This window comes from Triticum aestivum, chromosome 7A (assembly GCF_018294505.1).
Source record: "Triticum aestivum cultivar Chinese Spring chromosome 7A, IWGSC CS RefSeq v2.1, whole genome shotgun sequence".
Lineage (NCBI taxonomy): Eukaryota > Viridiplantae > Streptophyta > Magnoliopsida > Poales > Poaceae > Triticum > Triticum aestivum.
In genome coordinates, this window is record NC_057812.1 from 645,193,081 (window position 1) to 645,211,701 (window position 18,621).

At 46.6% G+C, this 18,621-nt stretch overlaps 2 protein-coding genes across 2 annotated transcripts; both read left to right on the top strand.

Annotated features, from left to right (window-relative positions):
* The first annotated feature begins 9,857 nt into the window (after positions 1-9,857).
* LOC123153636 (uncharacterized) lies at positions 9,858-11,707 on the top strand. Its single transcript, XM_044572662.1, has 4 exons — positions 9,858-10,115; positions 10,233-10,288; positions 11,262-11,303; positions 11,400-11,707. Exons 1-4 carry the CDS (start codon positions 9,858-9,860, stop codon positions 11,404-11,406), a joined length of 363 nt encoding a protein of 120 aa, XP_044428597.1. The 3' UTR covers positions 11,407-11,707.
* A 3,978-nt stretch (positions 11,708-15,685) lies between these two features.
* LOC123148911 (uncharacterized) lies at positions 15,686-16,506 on the top strand. Its single transcript, XM_044568430.1, has one exon. It carries the CDS (start codon positions 15,825-15,827, stop codon positions 16,098-16,100), a length of 276 nt encoding a protein of 91 aa, XP_044424365.1. The 5' UTR covers positions 15,686-15,824; the 3' UTR covers positions 16,101-16,506.
* Positions 16,507-18,621: the final 2,115 nt, after the last annotated feature.

Genomic DNA, 18,621 nt, shown 5'->3' on the forward strand with positions numbered 1-18,621 from the left:
GTTTCGTGCAACTGCTTCCAGAACTTTGAGGTAAATTGGGTTCCTCTATCTGATACGATACTCCTCGGAACTCCATGCAAACATACGATCCTGCTCATGTATATCCTTGCCAACTTAGCACTGGTGTAAGTGGTCTTTACCGGGATGAAATGAGCTACTTTCGTCAACCGATCAACTACAACCCAAATCGAGTCATAGCCTGAACGAGTTCTGGGCAATCCCGTGATAAAATCCATGCCTAACTTATCCCACTTCCACTCGGGTATCGGCAACGGTTGTAACAATCCTCCTGGCTTCTGATGCTCTACCTTTACTCTCTGACATACATCACAAACTGCTACATACTCCGCAATATCTTTCTTCATTCCGGTCCACCAGAAAATCTCCTTCAAATCCAAATACATCTTGGTATTTCCTGGGTGAATCGAATATGGTGAATCGTGTGCCTCTTGCAGAATCAACTTCCTGATCTCCGGGTCATTGGGCACATAAACACGGTCTTCAACCCATAGGGTGTCGTGCTCATCCTCACGAAATCCTTTAGCCTTTCCTTCGCTTATTTTCTCCTTTATAGAGGCAATCTCCTTGTCAGTCTTCTGAGCTTCTCTGATTCTATCCATCAAAGTTGACTGAATCTCCAATGCTGCTACATAGCCTCTCGGAACTATTTTCAAACATAGCTCATGAAGATTTTCTGCTAACTCCCTTGGTATTTCTCCCGTCATTAGCGTATTGACATGGCTCTTACGGCTTAATGCGTCAGCTACTACATTAGCCTTCCTGGGATGATAATGCAATTTCATATCATAATCCTTGATGAGCTCCAACCATCTCCTTTGTCTGAGATTCAACTCCTTCTGGGTGAAAATATACTTCAAACTCTTATGATCCGTGTACACCTCACAATGATTTCCAATCAGGAAATGTCTCCATGTTTTCAATGCATGCACTACGGCTGCTAACTCCAAATCATGCGTAGCATAATTCAACTCATGAGGTTTAAGCTGTCTTGAGGCATATGAAACAACTCTCCCTTCCTGCATAAGCACTGCTCCAGGTCCGCGTCGTGAAGCGTCGCAATACACCTCATAATCCTTGGTCTGGTCTGGCAAAATCAACACTGGTGAAGTAACAAGCATTTCTTCAACTCCTGGAAACTAGCCTCACACTCCTCAGTCCATTTGAACTTGGTATCTTTCTTCAACAACCCAGTCATAGGCTTCGCAATCTTTGAGAAATTCTCAATAAATCTCCGGTAGTATCCTGCGAGTCCAAGAAAACTCCGGATCTCTCCCACAGTGGTTGGTGCTTCCCACTTGGTCACGGTATCAACTTTAGTGGGATCAACTGCTATACCTTCTCCAGATATAACGTGTCAGAGGAATCCTACTTCCTTCAACCAAAACTCACATTTGCTGAACTTGGCATACAATTGATGTTCTCTGAGCTTTCCAAGAACCAAACGCAAATGCTCCTTATGCTCCTATTCATTCTTTGAGTAAACCAAGATATCATCAATGAACACTATGACGAACTTATCCAAAAACTCCATAAACACTTTGTTCATCATGTTCATAAAATAAGCAGGTGCGTTAGTCAGACCAAATGACATAACGGTATACTCGTACAGCCCATACCTTGTGGTAAAAGCTGTCTTAGGTATATCTTGTTCCCGAATCTTCAACTGGTGGTATCCTGATCGCAGATCGATCTTGGAAAATACCTTAGCTCCTTGCAATCGATCAAACAGATCATTGATCATTGGTAGTGGGTACTTGTTCTTGATCGTTACTTCATTCAATCCTTGGTAATCCACAACCATCCTTAACGATCCATCCTTCTTCTCCACTAGAAGTACTGGCGATCCCCAAGGCGAAGAACTTGGGAGAATATATCCCTTATTCAGTAACTCCTTAATCCGCTTCTTAATTTCCACCAAATCCTTTGCAGGCATCATGTATGGTCTCTTTGATATTGGCCCTGTGCCTGGCAATAGCTCAATTAAAAACTCAATATCTCTATCCAGTGGCATGCCTGGCAACTCTTCTGGAAATACTTTAGGGAAATCCCTTACCACTGGTACTTCCTCCTGCACAACTCCTGTTAAGCAATTTACTTGAGTCCTCTTTGGCACATGTCGGGATACATACTTGATCCTTCTCCCTTCTGGGGTGGTAAGAGAAATTGTCTTATTGGTGCAATCGATGTTTCCTCCATACATCGACAGCCAATCCATACCCAGAATTACATCCAATCCTTGTGATTCCAAAATGATTAAATCCGAGGGAAACACATGCCTACCTATACTCAACGGCACTTGAAAACATCCTTGACTGGCCATATACTCCGCTCCTGGTGAGCTTACTAGCATAGGTGTTCTAAGAACCTTAGTGGGCAGGTTATACTTATCCACAAATCCCCTTGATATGTATGAATGCGATGCACCAGTATCAAAAAGAATGAGTGCAGTAAATGACTTAACCAAGAACTTACCGATTACGGCATCCGGCCCCTCTTCAACCTCCTCCACGTTAACGTGGTTCACTTGTCCCCTGTTAAAAGGGTTCGGCTTCTTCCCAGAACTTCCATTGCCATTCTGGCCTTTAGGACATTCATTGGCATAATGTCCGGTCTTCGAACACTTAAAGCAAGTGACTTGGCTCAGGTCCTTGGCTGGGGTTGATGAGTTGGTGCGATTCTGTCCGTTTCTTCCTCCATTCCCATTACCATTCCTGGTGCCATTGTGATTGTGCGAGCTACCTCCTCCATGGGTATGCTGAAAATGTCCTCCCGATCTAGGGGTAAAACGTGGCTTCTGCTGAGCTCAAGAAGTGTACTTCCCTTGTCCATACTTCCTCTTGCGGTTCTCAATCTGCTGCTGCTTGCCTTCAATCATAAGAGCACGATCTACCAACTCCTGGTAGTTGTTGAAGGTTGCTCCCATCAACTGCATGCTCAACTCATCGTTCAGTCCTTCCAGAAACTTCTCCTGCTTAGCTGCATCCGTAGCAACGTCATCTGGGGCATAACGTGCTAATTTACTAAAGTCCTCCACATACTGGCCAACTGTCCGTCCTTCCTGGCGCAAGTTGCGAAACTCACGCTTTTTCATGGCCATAGCTCCTGCTGAAACATGGGCAGTACGAAAGGCCTGCTGAAACTGGTCCCATGTGACAGTGTCGACAGGGAAAGTGGCTGTGAAATTCTCCCACCATGATGCTGCGGGTCCTTCAAGCTGATGTGCGGCAAACTTCACCTTCTCCGCATCTGTGCATCCTGCTGTGGTCAACTCTCTAGCTGTCTTGCGGAGCCAATCATCTGCTACTATCGGCTCGGTGCTACTAGAAAACACCGGTGGATTCAGCCTAAGAAAACGGGCTAAGTGATCAACAGGTGGTGGTGGTGGTGGGTTGTTGTTGTTGTTGTTCCCCTGATTCTGATTCTGGACTAGCAACTGCATCAATGTGTTCTGCTGCTGGATCAACTGGGTGAGCTCCGGTGGAAAGGTAAATCCGGGGTCACGTCTTGGAGGCATCTGAGGGTTTAGAAAAGATGAGAGTTAAGAATGGAGGGGTCTAAAGAGAAAACACTACCCATATGCACATGAGGCAAAAGCAAACAATTCACTTCATTCAATCAAACAAGGGCATACAATCGATCTAACTATCGCAAAAGTGCTCAGACTACTGTATTTACATGATGGACTACTACTACTAATGAGGTGGTCTACTAGAAATATTCTTCGGTTGCAGACTCCATGATATCTGCTCCGGCTTCATCAACATAGTCATCATCGCTATCATCTGGATCCGAGTCGGTGTCGTCGATGATGATGTAGTCTTCCGGGCTAATCTCCTTGGGTTCTTCGTCTTCATCTACTGGTGTAGGGCTCCCATAAATATTGCTAGTTTCATGGTTAGGTCGGCATTCTTAGCCACCAATACTTCAATTTCCTCTTCATAATCTTCACGTGTAGCCTTAAGTTCTTCCTTCAGTTCCTTGATTCTTGTCTTAGCCTTCTTTAGGTCTATCATGTTGGCGCACATCTGGTTTTCCTGTCGTCGAATGTGCTGGTTTAACTCCTGGATAAAAGTTGCGATTGATCTATCCTTCCTGGTGCTGATCATCTCCCAGTGTTCATCTCGGCGCCCACAAATCTGGTAGATAGTATCCTTGTCGATAGACTCCAATGCGTCTCATGGCGATGTGTGCTGCCATGCTCTTTCCTAGACTCCAAGTTGGTGCATCAAAAGAAAAATCTATGGGCTCAGTGACTGGCATGAACGTCCTTCCTGGAACTTGAACTTGAATCATCCAGCGTTCTTCTTCAGGTAAAGTAGTGTTGTAGGTTCCGGTGAAGCTTGGTACTCCTATGTTCAGGTATCTAGTAACTTCCTTCAAGTGACATCCAAAAGGTGTATCGTCATCTGGTTGCGTGAACTTGTTCTTTGCATCCGCCATCCTAAAGAGTAGAAAAGATGAGATGTCAGAAAAGAAGAGAATGAATAGTGATCTAGGTCTTTAGCTTAGTGGTCATGTCCTATAGTCAGCGTGTGCTCTGATACCATCTCTGTAGCGACCAGACCTCAAACGGTCTGATCTCTGTGCTCTGGTGCCATCCCTGGATCAGTAATGCTGACACCAAACAGTACTCGTAGGATTTATAATAGAGTAGCAATCACACACTTATTACATCGAGTGTCTCCATAGAGAATTTATTACAATAAATATGGCTTAAGGCCATCTAATAACGATAACAGCGGAAGACTTGGAAGATAAGTGAGTCCATCAACTCCAACGGCATCACTGAGTATAGAACCACGACCTAAAACTCCTTATTCATCATCTGAAAAGTCTGCAACATTAACGTTGCAGCCCGAAACGGGTCAGCACATGGAATATGCTGGAAATGTAACACATAGAGAGTAATGGAATGAAACAACTATACTACATGCATATTTGGCTGGTGGAAAGCTCTATGGTTACAATTTTGCGTAAAGCCAATTTTTCCCCACTGCAAAGGAATAAATTTATTTAACTATCATGGTGGTTGTTAAACATTGAGAATGGTTGACAACATTCTCAATCCCAATTAAACATCATCATTAATCAAAACCCAACAAAATTAATTTAGAGTAACATGTTGAGATTCACATGATAATCCAAGTACTAGATACTCAAGATGTCCATAACCGGGGACACGGCTAACCATGATTAGTTTATACACTTTGCAGAGGTTTGCGCACTTTTCCCCACAAGACTCGATCGCCTCCGTTTGGTTTCTCGCACTACAGGGTGTTTGAGAAGATGAATGACCGAGACATAGTCTTTCAGAAGCGCTAGCACCTTACGATGGATAGACCATTACACCTACTTTCCCCTACATCTACTAGTCTACCCTGTAAGAATTCGCACGACTTAATCAACTATGCTAGAGCCCATAATAGCTTGTGGCTGCACACGGAAGTTTCTAGTATGAATAATCTCATGATCCCTTTGAGCCTCGGTGGCGGTCCAAAAGAAAACAGGCAAATCCTGGAATACCCAGGTACCTCAATCCACCCAGATGTGTGTTTAAGTTGCCATCTTAGATAAACCATTAATTTAACAATCTCACATCTGTCATGGATACACTCACCCAATCCACGTCTACTAGCATAGCATGGCAATAAGCAAGCGTAGAAGTAACTCCCAAAGGTTTGATAGTAGACAGGTAATAGGTACTACCTCAACTACTTCCCATCCCACAATTTAATTAGATCCTAATCATGCAATGTGTGAGGATTGATCTAATGCAATAAAACCGGGTAGTAGCAAAGGTATGATCAAGTGTTACTTGCCTTACTGATGATCGGCGAAACCTAGCGATTCGAAGTAACAGGCGGCGCACTCCGGGTATTCTATCGCAGACAAACAAACATGCATACAATAAGTACTCATCTAATGCACAGGTAAAACTCGAATAAGAGATCTAACCAGAAGGTTCAACTTAAGAACTCCGGTTTGCAAAAAGAATCAAATCGAACGAAGCAACGAAAGTCAAACGGCGAAAGAAAACAACTTTGTTCTAGTAATCTGGATCTAAGGTAATTTCTACAGTAGCAAAAGCTTGTTTAAGTTGGTTAAACGGATAGAGGGTTTCGAGACGAAACTCCAGGCGCTTGAATCGCTTGATTCCAATAAACGAGCGAAAAGTTATACTAAAACGAAAATCAGATCAGAAATCGCGATCAGAAAAATCGCGGATTTAATTCGAGAAAAAGAAAAAAAAACGAATGTTCGTTAGAACGAACGAACACTCGCTATTTAAATAAATCAGAAAAACCGATCAAAAAACCGAAACTAAAAAAACTGACGGAAAAACCGAACGGTTTTTCAAAAAAAAAACGGCGGCACGGATTTCGAGGCACGGCGAACCTCGGGCGGCGTGCGGCGGCGGCGGCGGGGCTGGCGGCGGCTTAGGGTTTCGGCTGGGGATGGGCCTCTCCCCGGCTTATATAGCCTAGTCGGGCCGGAGTCCTAGTCGGACACGACCCGTTAGGTCGGTTCGTTTTTTTAAATAATTATGCGCAGAAGAAAAATAAAAAGAAATACTAAACAGACTCCAAAAATCCCAAAATAAATTTTCTCGGGTTTCTAAAATCAAGCCGCACAAGGTGAACATTTATTTGAGGCCTAAATGCAATTTTGAAAAACGCACATTTTTCCTAAATTCAAATAAAATAACGAAAAACTCCGAAATAAAATCTTATTTGATTTTATTATCAAATCCTCAATATTTCTTTATTTTGGGAAAGTCATTTTATTCCCTCTCATATTTTTGTAGTAGAAATAATTGATGATAAAATAATAAAATCAAATGATCTTATTCTCAAAATTTGAGAAAACTCAAATATGAAAATAAAGAATTCCCCAACTCTCTCCGTGGGTCCTTGAGTTGTGTAGAAATTTCTAGGATCAACCAAAAATGCAAAATAAAATATGCTATGCATTTATGATCTAATGTATAACATTCCAAATTGAAAATTTGGGATGTTACAAACATCATAGGATAACCATAGATCATTGGGAAATAATATACGGAGTTGAGCACCATGTTTAAGTAGAGATTACAGCGGGGAGAAGAGGTGTTACACCGTTGCATAGAGGGGGAGAAAGTTGGTGTTGACGGTAGCAAGATTGTTGGTGTAGATCGTCGTCCCGATCGTTGCCCCAGTGGCACTCCGGCGCCACCGGAAGCGAGGGGGGAGATCCCTCTCCTTCTTCTTCTTCTTCCTTGGCCTCCCCCCTAGATGGGAGGAGAGTTCCCCCTCTGGTCCTTGGTCTCCATGGCGGCGGAGGGGCGGGAGCCCCTCAGAGATTGGATCTCCCTCTTTGTTATCTTCTATTCGCGTCCCCCAGATCTGGTCGAAAACTATTTCTTATATTTCGGGAGATCCGTGACTCCGATTGCGCTGAGATTTTAACATGATTTTTTTCCGGATATAAGCTTCCTTGCGCCCGAAGTTAAGGTCCAACCGACGTACGATGTGAGCACAACCCACCACGGCAGGCCTGGCTCCTCTAGCGCGCCCTGGTGGGTTGTGCCCACCACGGGCCTCCGTTTGCGGTGATTCCAACTCCCAAAAATCATATATATATATATATATTCCAAAATAATTCTCCGTGAAATTTTATTGCATTTGGACTTCGTTTGATATGGATACTCTACGATACAAAAAACATGCAGAAAACAGGAAGTGACACTGGGCACTGGATCAATAGGTTAGTCCAATAAATCATATAAAAAGTTGCCAAAAGTATGTAAAAGTTGTATAATATTGGCATGAAACAATCAAAAATTATAGATACGACGAAGACATATCAGTTAGTGGAATAGCTAGGGGTGAAACAGAGATATTGTGATGGGATACTTTGTGGGTTTTGAGCAAGTCTTTCACGAAATCCGACAATCCCCTCTTAATAGTGCGGGATCCCTATACTCAAGAACAAACTGAAAAGGAGCCAAAGCTGTTTGTTTTGTATCTCTGCTCTTGAGTGATATATATATGTCCGTAGTCATGATCTACACACGGCCCTTGAGACAAAATCCTGAGATATACTTGATAAACATGATTAGTCCCAAAATGCATATTGTCATCAACATCAAAATAAGATTAAGGGCATGATTGCACTTTCACTTATAGTGAGGAGTGGAGAGGATAGGAGAGATCAACGGAACTGAGGCAGTGTGTGACGGCGGCGACCTGGAGGCGGCGGTGTGTCACGGCGGCGACCGGGAGGCGGTGGCACCGCTCGGTCCTCAACAATGGCGGCTCGTTTAGGATCTTGGATCTCAGCGGCGGCTCATCTCAGGGCTAGTTGGCTGTTTTTCCTTTGTTAGGTCTGAGCAGAGATACAAAAGAAAACTAGACGAAAGGAGGAGGGATGGAAAAAACCAGACCAAGGTGGGAGGTTGAGACGGAAAAAACCCAGACGAAACGGAGACTACCAAGTTGTCCATTAGGAGTAGAGATAGACATTTCAGAAAGAGCAGTTCAAATATTGTCACGTCAATAAAACTCAGCCGTTTCTCATTTTGCCCTTGCACTCACCCATCGCCGCTCCCTCTCACTGCAGTCACTCACCCACTCCCCAAATCCCTAGCTCTCCTACACGGTAATGATGCGCCTCCGTCTCGACCGCATCACCGCCACTCTTCTCTCTCTCTCTCTCTACATCTCACTAGTGCCACTTCTTCTCGCTCGCGTTGTCGTCGAGCCAAATTTAGCCCTTTTAGTGATGTCGAGGAGGAGCGGGAGGAGCATGTTCCGTGTCAAGGAAGAAGCGGGTGGAGGGCATGGCCGAACGCCGCTGCCGCAAGCGCCTCAACAAGCTCCATGCTCCGCTTAGTCGTACTCCAAGATCAGCAAGGTAAAAAACCAAATATCCTTATCATTTTTACCACACCAAATGGGGCAATCAACTGCATCAAAATCTTGAGAGCATATCAAGTTGAGTGTGTGTTCTTGACCCATCAAAATCTCGGGAGCAAATCAACCACATCACGATCGAGCCCCGTGGAAAGTCCTAAAGTCAGTTTTGGGCCGGTCCACCTGGCTTTTTTCGGTTTTTCTTTTTGTTTGTGTGTTCTTTCCTTCCTTTTTTTCTTTCTTTCTTTAGTTCGTGTTCATTTTATCTTTTATTTTTTATTTTTAGTTTTTCCAATATATTTTTAAATTTTGTGAATATTTTTTGAAATCACAAATATTTTTTGAATTCATCAACAATTTTTATGTTATTGTGAACATTTTTCAAATTGCAAAAAAATTGTACAAAATTGTCAACATTTTTAAATCACTAACATTTTAGGAATTCACGAACATTTTTCCCTAAATTGTTAACATTTATTCAAAACTCATAAACATTTTTTTGAATCAGCAAATATATTTCTGGGGAACAATTATTTAGATTCATGTACATTTTTTGAATCGATGAACTGTTATTGTAATTCATGAACATTCATGTGATTGTTTTTATTAAATTCATTAACGTGTTTGAATCCATGAGTATCTGTTCGAAATCTTGAACATTATTTTAAGTTTTGAACAATTTTAGAAACCGTGAACATTTTTTGAATTTGCGATGTTTTTCTATGCCAACAATGTTTTTTGAATTTGAGAAAAGAAATTCAAACTCGCAAACTATCGTTCGAATTTCTGAACATCTTTTCAAACTCATGAACATATTTTTCGATATCCCAACCATTATTCTAAATTAAGAATTTTTTTTAAAACCCCGAGCAATTTTGCAGAAGCAAAAAATAAAAGAAAATAACAAAAAGAAACGAAAATAGTAGACAGGAAATCATGGGCCAAATGGGACAGTTGAAGAGAACAGAGCCCATCATCAAACCCGTCGGCCGACGGAAACCCGGCCCATGCTCTCCCGACCACAAGGCGAGATTCCATTTCCCACCAACCCCTCTATATATCCCTTTTCTCTTCCCCTCCACGCCCATTTCCCCTCGCCTTTCCCCACCTTCCGTCCTCCCCCCGTCGTCGCGGCTCCAGCTAGGGTTTCTCGCCCCCGCCCTCCCGCCCCACCGCCGGCCCCGTCCGCCATGTCGAAGCAAGGTCTGTCCGCTCGCTCCCCACCGATCAGCGCGAGATCGATCTCGCCGGCGTTCGGCGCCGACCGATTTGGTCCTCCGGGGTTCTGACGTCTCTTCCGGTTTCGGGGCTGTTTTGCAGGAGGAAAGGCCAAGCCGCTCAAGCAGGCCAAGGTCGCCGAGAAGGACTACGACGAGGTATGCTGCCGTTCTGCCTTTGCTTGCGCTCCCGATTCGTCGGTCGGATCATTGATCTGCCCCTGTAATTCTAGGTTTCGAGATGTTTAGGTTGATCTGGTGTAGATCGGTCCGTGCTTGGTTGGTAATTGCGGATGATTCGTTTGGGGGATATGAATTTCGCGGGTTGCTATGCTTATGCGCCTGCTATGCTGCACTGGGATCTTTTCAAAATTAAGGGTTCGCTTGTACTTAACGGGAAGGGGAATTTGTTGAATTGCTACAAATTATGCTGATTATGCTGGATGAGAGTGTCACCTTAATGCTAAATTTGTGATGTTCTGAATTTTGGGCCGGTAGTGTGTGCAAGCGAGTGAGCACTTTATGCATCGGTGTCTGTTGCTTCATGGTTAGACTTGGGAGTTTGCATTTGTTAACATCTCTATATAAGCAAAGTTGCCTTCTGTTCTTGTTTGTATTATCTTACACAATATGTAGTCAAAGGTGCATATTTTAAATAGAACTTGCTGCAAAACATGGAGTGCATTGTCATGTTCCTTTCTTTATGCCATTACTGTAATCTGTTTGCTAGGCACTAACAAGTGCGCAGTTAGTCCATCTTAAAAGTCAACTGTATTTTATTGGTTCATCTAGTTATGAAGGGAGCTGTGTATTTATTTAGTTGTTTGAGCCTGTTTGTTGTTTGTTTAAATAGTTGTAACTCTCAATCTCGGTCGTCCTAGTTGATCTCCAGCCACAGTACCATCCTCTTATGTGATGTTGTGAGAAAGGAAGGTGACAGTGGCAATTATGCCCATGTGTTGTGATGTTGTGAGGAAGGAAACTGTCTGATTTTTTATACCATCCTTGTAATATGGCCCTGCTTTGCTTGAAAAAATAGCCCATGACTGATAGAAGCGATGGCATGAGCTACTTCAGTGACCAGTGACACTTACCTATACTTATCATTGTTTTGGTTTCCTCTGTGTTGCAGAATGACCTGGCATACCTCCAGAAGAAGAAGGATGAGCAAAAGGTGAGACCAGTAGCAGCTATCCAGTATTTCCTTCTACACTGCTTGTTCTATGACCCTTGTTACTGATGTGAACTATATTATCTTCTTGTCAACCAGGCCCTGAAGGAGCTGAAGGCCAAGGCAGGCCAGAAGGGTGCGCTGGGAGGATCTGGTCTCAAGAAGAGTGGGAAGAAATGAGTCTGCCCACCCATTCGTAATACCCAGAAAATGATAATCTATCTATCTACCTATCTGTGTCGCGCTTCACTATCTGTGGTTGTAACAGACTACCTTCAGTTGTGTTGAGCATTGTGCATCGTCGCAGTATGTCGCTGAAACCTATGGCATGTCAGCAGCCTCTTCTGCTTATCTATGATACAGATGGTCCGTAGCTAATAATGACATGACTTGTTTTGTGATGAAAATCTCTGATGTGTGCATCAAGTCTTCCGATTTCGCTTGTGTTGATTGCCTGCTCTGGTTCTGCTTCATTTTCATTAGCTGTTTCCACTTTGTTAGTTGGTTGATTGTGCATCATTTCCATGTGTTTCTGAACGAGCACCCGCCGTGTCCACTTCGTTAGTTGATTGCTTATGCATTCCTCACTTCTATGGTATCAAGGTGAACCTGTTTTGTGCTCTAACTTGGTTGAGCATACATGATTGATGATGTTTTAAGTTTATTCATCAAAGTCTCTTTTACTCTATGTTTGCTGTGTAGAGTCGATACAACTTCAACCTGTTGCAGCGTCCATGTGATCTGCCTCAGGTTGCTCACCATAGCATGTAATATAACCCTTCCTGGTGTAGTCGTTTGGGCATTTGGGGGCTTTTCATTCGTCAAGGAAAATGGTGTTTCAGCTTTTCCTGGAACCTATGGTGTTGCAGTCTCTTGTGCTAATCTATGATACAGGTGGTTCCCTAGCTACTTGGTTTGCGATCAAATCCCCTAAGCATTCCCTAGCTACTTGGTTTGCTTTAGTAGATTTATTTTCATTTCTCTGAACCATGTCATAGCTCCCACCTTGTTAGTAGGTTTCTGATAAACTTCTTGGCTAGTGGTGCCTTTCCGTTTGGACCGTTGGTATGTTTTTCTGAACGAGCACCACGGTGATTACTGGCTGTGTCCACTTTGTTTGTTGATTGATGATGCATTCCTGGACGTCCCTGAAACGGGGTACATCCTGAATTTTGTACTAGCATCTGCGTTCTTAGTTTTGCTGATGTCCTGCCCGCGTATAGACTACAGATTCTCTGACTTTGATATGTTCGCTCGCTGTGAACAATTGATGCTAGAAGGATGCTAGTACTCCCTCCGTCTCAAAATTCTTGTCTTATATTTGTCTAGTAGGAAAAGCTGTACCTCTTACAGTTTAGTTATGCAAGAATGCTTTGAGAAATCCAAGGACAACACTTTGCTAGTTGATTGCTGATACGTTCCTTGACTCAGTAAGATGGTCTCTGCGACAGGGTACCTGCTGAACTTTATACCACATGTATTGTTAGTTTTGCTGCTGAACTTTGGAGCGACCGAGCGGATGTATGATTGACGATGGCATAGCAGAGTTCGAACAGCACCTTCTCTTACCCTGTTGTATAATCGCTGTTCAGAATCGATGCTACAACTTCAGAAGTAGCAAGTAGCAACACTAGAGTTTCGTTATGCAAGAACGTTTATAGAGATCGAAGGACAGCACCATAACAAAGCTAGTGCTACTTACTAGAAGGCCTTCGCCGTGAGTGACGACCTCAAAGTGAACCGCGTGATCTGCCTTCCGGCCGATCACCGTAGGAGCCGCACTAACGAGTCTCAATGACCATGTAACCCTTCCTGGAAGTTTCGCCTGTGCATCATAGGCTTTTTCTTTCGTCAAAGGTGCCGTCTGCAAGTAGAAATATTCGTTAGCGAAAAGGGGCGGAGATATCACGACGCGACCGGTGTGGGGGCGAAAGGCCCTAGCCGCCGTGAGGAGCAAACTCAAGTGGCGCGTCCGATGCCCCGGAGTGCGCCGTGACACCCATCCGGTGGACACCGGAGGCGAATCCTGTACGACCCGTTTGTGAGAGAGCTCGTCGTGGGGATGACCCACCTGACAGCCTCCCCTTGCGGCCGGGTCGCACGTACGACCCGGTCGTACAGGATTATTTTGCGTGGACACCGACGGCGACCCGAGGGAGGGGACACGCACACGGCATATGCGCACGCCTTTTTTCTCCTCATCACCATCTCCTCGTCTTCACCGTTGACGACAAGAACCGGGTTCGGTATCCGATACTCCAGAAATTCATCATGGATCGGGCCATCGTGGAAAGCGGCGGGCATCGCTAGATAGTACGTGCCGTACATACGTACAGGCAGACAGGCCAGCTCCAAACCCCTGGACGTATCTCCTGCCCATCCATCAACCTCTCGTGCGTACATGTACATACATGGTCCATGCCTCCATGGCAGTGGGGGCGTGTGGTTCATGCGTGTAGGCCGGCGATGGACCCATGCTTTGATGGGGAGCGGTTGCGCATCGTATCATCATATGATCGATGGAGGGGATGATGATGATGATCGATACTGTATTCCTGGCCTGTCGACAACCTGTTTCTTTCTTTCTGATCAAGCGTTGTTTATACTCCTCTTTCAGTGCAGCGATACTTCACTGAAAAAACACAACATCTGAGGTCGATTGTTTCTTTCTGATCGAGCGTTGTTCTCACGCTGATCTATTTTTTCTCTTCCTTGTTAGATTGGACGTTCACGTCGGGCACCTTAACCGTAGAATAGGACTGACAGCGCCATATCCCCCCATGAGATGCCGCGCAGGAGACGCGTCCAAATCGGCCGTCCCGACCCAACCCGACCACCCGGCATCGCCCACGACGTGGACCAGAACGCTGACCCAGCGACGCCGACACGGCACGATCCAAGCCGGAGCAGCAGACCCAACAACTATTCCCCCCTCCGTCGGCCTCGTCTCAGCATCCACCTGCACATGCAAGTATTTTTTTCCCCGCAGGAATCTACATGTCGGAGGCGGCCTTCCCACGGCGGCCGTGCGCTCGCGGCAGCCTCGACGCCGGCACGGCGCCGAGCAGGGCAGGTGACGACGACCAGACGTGACCACGGCATCACGCGGCAGTCCCACTGGCGCCGTGGTGGCGCGATCACGGCGCTGGAGGTCGATTGATGAGCCGACGGGAAATGATGCTACGGGAGGAAAGAAAGAGAGAAAGCGAGGGGGCGGCGAGTGCGAGGCGTCTAGAGCGCCACCGCAGCATTTGACAATTGACATGACGGTGGCCCGCGGCTGGGCTGGGCTCGGATTGGATCCACCCGATCGGATCGGCCCGGGATCTGATCTGTGCGCGTCGCCGTCGGGTCGGCCGGTTCGGGAGTGCAACGGATTCAGCACTGGGGATGGCGAGATCCTTGGCTGATCGCCGGGGATTCTCGCTGGTAGTTTATGCCGGGCTCGATCCAGAATTCCCTCGCCGCTGCCGCCTTTGCGTTCCGGCCACTTTAACCCCCGGCCGGCGTCCCGGTAAACTCGAGTCTAGTTCTGTATGATCACGAGCGACCGGATAGCTGCTGCTGATGGCGCGCGCGGTTCCAGCGAATAAAAACATCGGTCTCGAGGAGGGACCACGAGGGGATCCGGGCCCCGGCTCGGGATTAGGCCAAGGAAAGCGGGGGAGGGACGGATCGATGGGTCGGCCAACAGCACACGTGGGCCAGACGGGCCGGTGAGTGCCGCCCCCACCCCCTACAACGCGCCATCATTTCCTCGCCCCCTCTATCTAGCCCCCTCCCGTCGCCAAATTTTAATTTTTTATTAGCAGCAAACGGCCCCGGGTTCCACGGGCATGATCGGCATGCGCCTTTCCATTTGGTTTCTAGGGCGCGTCTTTTTTTTTTGGCGGATAGGGGGTGCGTCTCTCTCTCTTTTTTTTGCGGAGTACATAACTATCATGGTCCCATAGGCTTCAATAAGACACGAAAAACTAATTTATATCATATGCGGTATGTGTTTGTAAATTCATGAAAATACTACCTCCATCCCATAATGTAAGATGTTTTTTACACTAGACTAGAATCAAAAAACGTTTTACATTATAGAACGGAGGAAAAAGAAGATTAACCAGCAAGGGTAATTTCTCGGAATGATGTAGCATATGACGCATCATTTCCGATTAAATTCCATCAGTCTATCCATTCTGGTCAGAAAATTCAAAAGAGAGTAAAAAGCACCAGACAAATAATTGGTGATAAAAAAGCCATTAGGCCACCATGCATTTCTGCTTTGTGGTCAGAAAAGAGAAGCAAAAGGGACCTGCTTTTGCATAGCCACACAGCACAAGGTGCTCCCTGCACAATCACTTACCTAATAAGTAATTGATAAATCAAGCGTGAGCCCCCCTCCTTGAGCTAGCTCAATTATAACACCACTGCTAGCAGCCTCATCACCCAGCTGCCCTCGGCACTCTTTCCTCTCCCTCACACTACACACACCACCATCATCATCGTCAACGAGCTCGCCGCGTGCCGGTGGCCATGGAGAAGTGCAGATCGGTGCCGCACGAGCACGCCACGGCGGCGTACTATGGGTGCGGCGGCGGGTACGACTACGAGGACGTGAGCCGGGGCACGTCGGTGAAGTCGTACAGCTTCAACGGCCCCAGCGCCGGCGAGGACCCGGAGGCGAAGCGGCGGCGGCGGGTGGCGTCCTACAACGTGTTCGCGTCGCAGGCCCGGCTCAAGTCCTCCGTCCGCGGCAGCTTCAAGTGGCTCAAGTCCAAGCTCTCCGACGTCCGCTACGGTGGCCTCTGAACTTTACTGCCCTGAACCTCCAACCTCCAAGTTCCAACGTGCCCTCCATGAACTGAACCTCTCTCCCTATATACATATGTATGCATATGCATGAAGAAGTGTGTATGTGTGTGTACTACGGCTACGGCTACTGGCCAAGTTGCTGCACATATATGTGTGTACTGTTTAATTACATGCCGTATTTATGCATGTATGAACTGCTGCTGTGTGTGTGTGTGTGTGTGTGTGTGTGTGTGATGCGAAGTTGCTGCATGGTTAACTGCTAGATCCATCCATGGATCGGTCTATGTGTTTTTGGTTGCCTTTTTGAGAGACTAAGAATATCCTGCTTAAGTTGCAGATCAAGTTGTATCAAGCCATGTTCTCTGTTTTTCCTCTGTGAAAATTCCGTCCTCTGTTTTTATTACTCCTTTCTCGTTTATCATTGCATATTTTCTAGAGCTACTATGTGTGATCATAAGTCGCTGTATGGTTAACCGATGGATCGCTCTGTGTTTTCATTTTCCTTATATGGGAAGGGGAAACTAATTATGGTTGTTAGTCAAAATCAAGGTTGTTGAAGAACTGTGGTTGTACCCCTGCATTCCTGCTTAGATTGCAAATTAAGTTGCATAGATGTATATATTTTGAATTGCAGTGGGGGACTTTTTGTGGTTGGTGCGTGTCCCTGATCAGTTCTGGATGGTTCTGCAGATATACTCCTACCTTCATAGCCTTCAGTTTGGCAGCACAAACTGCAGATCTCATCAATCGCCACCAAACAGTGTTGCAAACATGATAGTAATACATATACTACTAGCTAAAGACCACTCATAACGTAATTTCATTCTTTAAACTAAACCTGAAATGTTACAAAAGCTAGAGTGCGATCAACCATGAAATGAACGAAGCCAACCACCATTTTTTCTTAAAGGAATCCTCCCATTCATCTGCAAATGGAGAATTATTGGTAGATGGACTACGTAGCAGTCTACAAATCTGGGGTTTCTCAATCGGGACAGTTGGTAGTTGTGGTATGCTGAACAGTTTCTGCTGCAATTTCCATGTGCTGAAACCCACACAACACCCCAGAACAAACGAAATGCTCGCCGGCGCTGATCACGTCGCCGATCTAATCGCCATGGCGTGGTGCATGGCGGCGCCGCCCTTGTGATCGTCGCCGCTCGCGTGCCCTCCGCAGCTGGGGCTGATCATGCGAAGCAGCAGGTGGCAACGACTGAACCGGGCTAACTGAAAACCGCCTTGAGGCCGTGCTGGTGGAAGCGTTGAGGAGTGGCGTTCTTGCCTTGTTGAACGCTGGAGGAGGCGACGGCCTGATTTTTCCGTCTCGTTCATGACTTTGTCATCCTGCGTCTACCAGTTTGTGGGACGGAAGAGATTAAGAACTGCCCCTGCTCTGGTTTCGGAAAAAAAGAGGAACTGTTCTTTGTCTAACCGAGTGCGTTTAGTGGCTGAATTCTGATTCAGGCAGAGGATGCCGACTGGTGCGCAAAGATGGGCATTCGTGTTGTGAACTTGTGAGGTGCTGCTCCTGCTCTCGGCTTTTCGTTTGTTTGCCGTCCCTTCGCTCGTGGGAACGCTGCCTCAGTTTGGCCTGCACGAAGCAGAGCAGAAAACCACCAAGCCAAAACGTTCGGAGTCCCAACTTCCATGTAGGAGCAATTCCAACCGAACGACCCATTTCGTCCGCCAACGTTTGTTTAGGTCGCCGCAGACAAAAATGCTGACCCAACGCCGACCCATTTTCGAAATCCGTCCATTTCGTGTCCATGCGGATCCATTTTCAGTCCAAAATAGCGCCTGAAATGCGTCGACGCAGACGCGCCGCGCACCCCTCGGTGTCCACCGCGGTCCCACTTGACGGCCGCCCAACCATCACCCGCGTCTTATTAAATGTCAGCACCTACCTCGGTTGGCCTTCCTTTTTAATGAAAGCGTGCGGCGGGGCCGGTCTCATCCACTTCCAACACCCGTCCACATCTAGCCACACAGTGCTCCCTCGCTAGAGACCAGGAACCCTAGCAAGCCTAACCACCATGGGTTTTTTCAACGGGAAGGGGAGGGGGAAGCTCAGCGTCGGCTCGCATGCGCGAGCTCCTACTCCTCCGCCTGCTAGACGCGGCTCGCCACCGAAGCGATATCGCCTGTACATACCAGTCCACCAGACGCGGTGGCACTGACAGTACCGCCGGCCACTGCAGTATCCGGATGGCAGCCTGCTGCACGGCTGGCATCGGGATCCGTAGTGGATCCCCATTCCAACAGTACCTCCGGCCACTGCAGTATCCAGATGTCAGTCTGCCGCATGGCTGGCATCTAGATCCGTAGCGGATCCCCATTCCGGCAGTGCCACACACGGCGCGAGCGCACACCGAGGAGGTTCGCCGGAGTCGCGAGGCCCTCACTCCAGAGCAGCAGGCCATGCGTGCCTACGCGCCAGACTCCCCCAACTGGGATTGCTGGTCCGCTCTAGAGCACGATGAGGAGTGCCGTCAGGGCCTCCACGTCGACCACGACGTTC